The 3,279-nt window shown below is 45.6% G+C and overlaps 1 protein-coding gene across 1 annotated transcript in view; it reads right to left on the bottom strand.

The window, feature by feature from the left end:
- Positions 1-3,279, bottom strand: part of AGBL4 (ATP/GTP binding protein like 4) — a 1,816,099-nt gene that overhangs the window by 21,572 nt on the left and 1,791,248 nt on the right. The window contains exon 14 of the mRNA XM_019528308.1: positions 2,745-2,841. Coding sequence (XP_019383853.1) covers positions 2,745-2,841 — 97 coding nt within the window. The remainder of the gene's footprint in view (positions 1-2,744; positions 2,842-3,279) is intronic.

Below are 3,279 nucleotides of genomic sequence, written 5' to 3'. Positions count from 1 at the left end.
GAGGGAAGGTTTAAGTTGGACATCAGGAGGCGCTACTTCACGGTCAGGGCGGCTAGGGTCTGGAACCAGCTTCCAAGTGAGGTGGTGCAGGCTCCCACCCTGGGGTTTTTAAGAGGAGGTTGGATGACCACCTTACTGGGGTCGTTTGACCCCAGTGCTCTTCCTGCCATGGCAGGGGGTTGGACTAGATGATCTGCTCAGGTCCCTTCCGACCCTAGAAACTATGAAACTAATTATGTTACACCAAGATACATTATGTGTGTAGGGTGTGATCAACTCCAATACAAATAATAAAGCCTTTTTTTTTTTGTCTGCCTACTGGAAGACTCTGACATTTACTGAGACATCAGGAATTAACAGCATGAATCATTTAAAATCTGTTCCCTAAGCATATATTGTCTTTGGGGTGAAAATTAACCATGCTGCAGTTGCCCAAACAAACAAATACCCCTCCCCAATTTTGGGGGAACAAAAAAGTCAACACTGTGCAAAATTATTGCATGTGTGTTTATATCTCCCTTCTGGCGAACCTGTCTCTATAGAGGGGGACGGGGATAGTTTGTGAGATTATAATGCTTCTCTTATCACCAACAGTAACATTATTATTATTATTATTATGGAAAAAATATCCTTATGTTGAAGTACCCAAGTGCGGCTACTGTAAAAGACTCTGCTGCCAGGTGGTAATTAGGTTTGGTAATAGTCTTGGGTACCCAGACCCCAAGGCAGTGGCCACTGGGAGTCTGGAAGAAATCATACATTCATTTTCAAGAGAAGAGAGGAGGAGGGTACTAGCTGCTTTTCATCTCTGCCTTTCTGCAGAGCCACAGCACTAAGAGCGGCATAGCTGATGATGATCTGCCTTCTGCCCGACCAAAACTGTCGTGTCAAGGTCATCAGCAGGGAAAGGCAGAGGGTCCCAAAGGAAGATGTTTAAACGGCTACTGCAACAGACCTGGTCACTTCTGATTGTGTACATAAGCATCTACCACAATGCTAGCCTATTTGACAGCCCGTGTTTGCAAAAGCAGCAATGAAAGCTGGTCCTGGCCTAGACTGAAATCTGCTATGCTAATACTTTGCCATTAGAGCTGGTCAAAAATATTCTGCTGGAATGTCCTTTTTCTGCCAGAAGATGTCAATTTGCTGAAAACCCATGTTTCCACACATATTTTGTGCAGGGAATGGGGAGGGAAAAAATCAAAACTAAATGTTTCAAGAAGGTCAAACTCTTCTGTGTTGGAAGGGAATGCGCTTGATTTTCTCTTCTGAAATGGCTTCTCCTTTCAAAAAGTATTTGTGCCACGACGTCAAATATTACGACTGACCCCAAGCCGTGTCTTTTTTTGAGCGCTTTGTTCCAGAGAAGATTTTGTCATCCACTGTTCTGAATCGGAGCAAAACCCATGCTGAAATCACGGAGCCTCCTGCGAAATGGGAATTGCGTTTCCTCTACAGCTCCACGTAGGCCCATAGGGACACAAGACTGGAAGGGACCTTTTGGGCTGTGAGTCTGGTCTCTCGTGTTTGCAGGCAGTCGGTGACCGCAGGAACCCCTCAAATCCCCACTTCAAACCCTCATCCATAACTACAAGAAAAAATATCCCAAAACATCCTATAATGTGCCACAGTGAAAAGCAGAGCACTGCCAATGCCCTGAAAAGGAGTTGGTTCATATGCACTCAGAAGATCCTAGGAAAACTGCCATGCCCCTCACCACAGAAGAAAGCAAAGACCCTCCCGCCGCCCCCAAAGTACTTGATTTCATAGACTTTCATAGACTTCAGGGCTGGAAGGGACCTCGGAAGATCGTCGAGTCCAGCCCCCCGCCCCAAGAAACTGCCAATTCGACTACCTGCCAATTTGACCCACTTGTCTCTGTATACATTGCTTTTGCAGGTTCGCAGCACTTTATCCACTGTCGTTTCAGCATGAATCGGGACCGTGTAAGGTTGAAGGTCCCTGATCGAGGCTACACAGCCACAACGATGCAACTGGGATGAAAACCTGGGGACTCCGGGCTCTCTGTTCCTCCCCTCTCCAGCCCGTACTGCCTTTGTGGTCATACTTCATTTCTGGACAGACATGCTTCTGTGCCCCAAGGACAGGTGCTACAACCAGACTCAGGCCCACACATGCTTACCCACGTGCTTAACTCCATATGCACGACTAACCCATTGGACTGTGCATGGCCGTACCGCTAGACTTGTGTGTCAGCAAAGGGGCTAAGGACCAAGTGGGCCTGGTGTCTGAGTTGCTCTCACACCGAATAACGTTTCCTTTACCCAGGCTGAGACTTTCCATGGGCTGGTGTGTGCAATTTATTCCCTGGCTGCTAGTGACTTCCCTGGTTGCAGCATAAATGGAGGACTCCAATCTCCAAGGCTGCCAAGCCAACATTTTTGCTAAGCGTTTCACCTTCTGAATGAAAAGCTTTTTTCTAAAAGAAAAAAAGTGAGTGGGTCTGATCCTTTTTTCATTTACACTAGCACAAATTAGGAGTAAGCCCACTGAAGACAATAGAGTTAGACTGTGTATACTTATCACGAAAGAACCAGGAGATATCCTCTCTCCAGATCCCCTTGAATTATTTTTAGGCATAAACCAGGTTATTTTTCTGATTATGAGTGATTTTCTTAAAATGGAGGTGCAGTGCAATAAGAAACAGTTAGCCTAACGCTCTTCCTATAGTCACAATGAGCGATACCAACAAAAAAAGCAAGAAAAATTGTGTCGTGACCTACCGTGTGTTGGGAATGGGTGCCAGCGGTCTCTCCACTATGCTGCTCAGCCTGTAGTAATCCAAAAAGGTCCGGGCCACATTTCTCCCTAGCTTCATATCTGTGAGTTTTTAATTAAGGAGCATCTTTGAAGAGGATTAAAAAAGGCCCCCCCCAAAACCCCAAACTAAAACAACAAGCAGAGTGTAAAGGTAAATTACTGCTATTTGATGCTTGAGCAAGTTTTACATTAACCATCCCACGGTGCCGAAAGCTTCAGGGCAGGCTCAGTGAAATAACTTATGTCAGCAGCTAAAGCAAGTGTCATCTGGTTTGCTTCTTGTTTTCATAGGCAGAAAATATACTACATGAAATCATAGAGGGGAAGGAACAACTCGTCTTCATCAGGGAGCTCGTGAATGCTGGGAGCTCAACACACTGGACAAAAGGGGGCTTCTATTTTACTTGGGGGAAGAATAAATCCCCAGTGAGTATGATCCTCACAATGCACAACAGACTTCTTCGCCTGAGACGACTTTTCATAGTTTCATAGTTTCTA

The sequence above is a fragment of the Gavialis gangeticus genome, unplaced genomic scaffold (assembly GCF_001723915.1).
Source record: "Gavialis gangeticus isolate Ggan-Ray unplaced genomic scaffold, GavGan_comp1, whole genome shotgun sequence".
Lineage (NCBI taxonomy): Eukaryota > Metazoa > Chordata > Crocodylia > Gavialidae > Gavialis > Gavialis gangeticus.
This window is presented reverse-complemented; position numbering and strand designations above follow the sequence as displayed.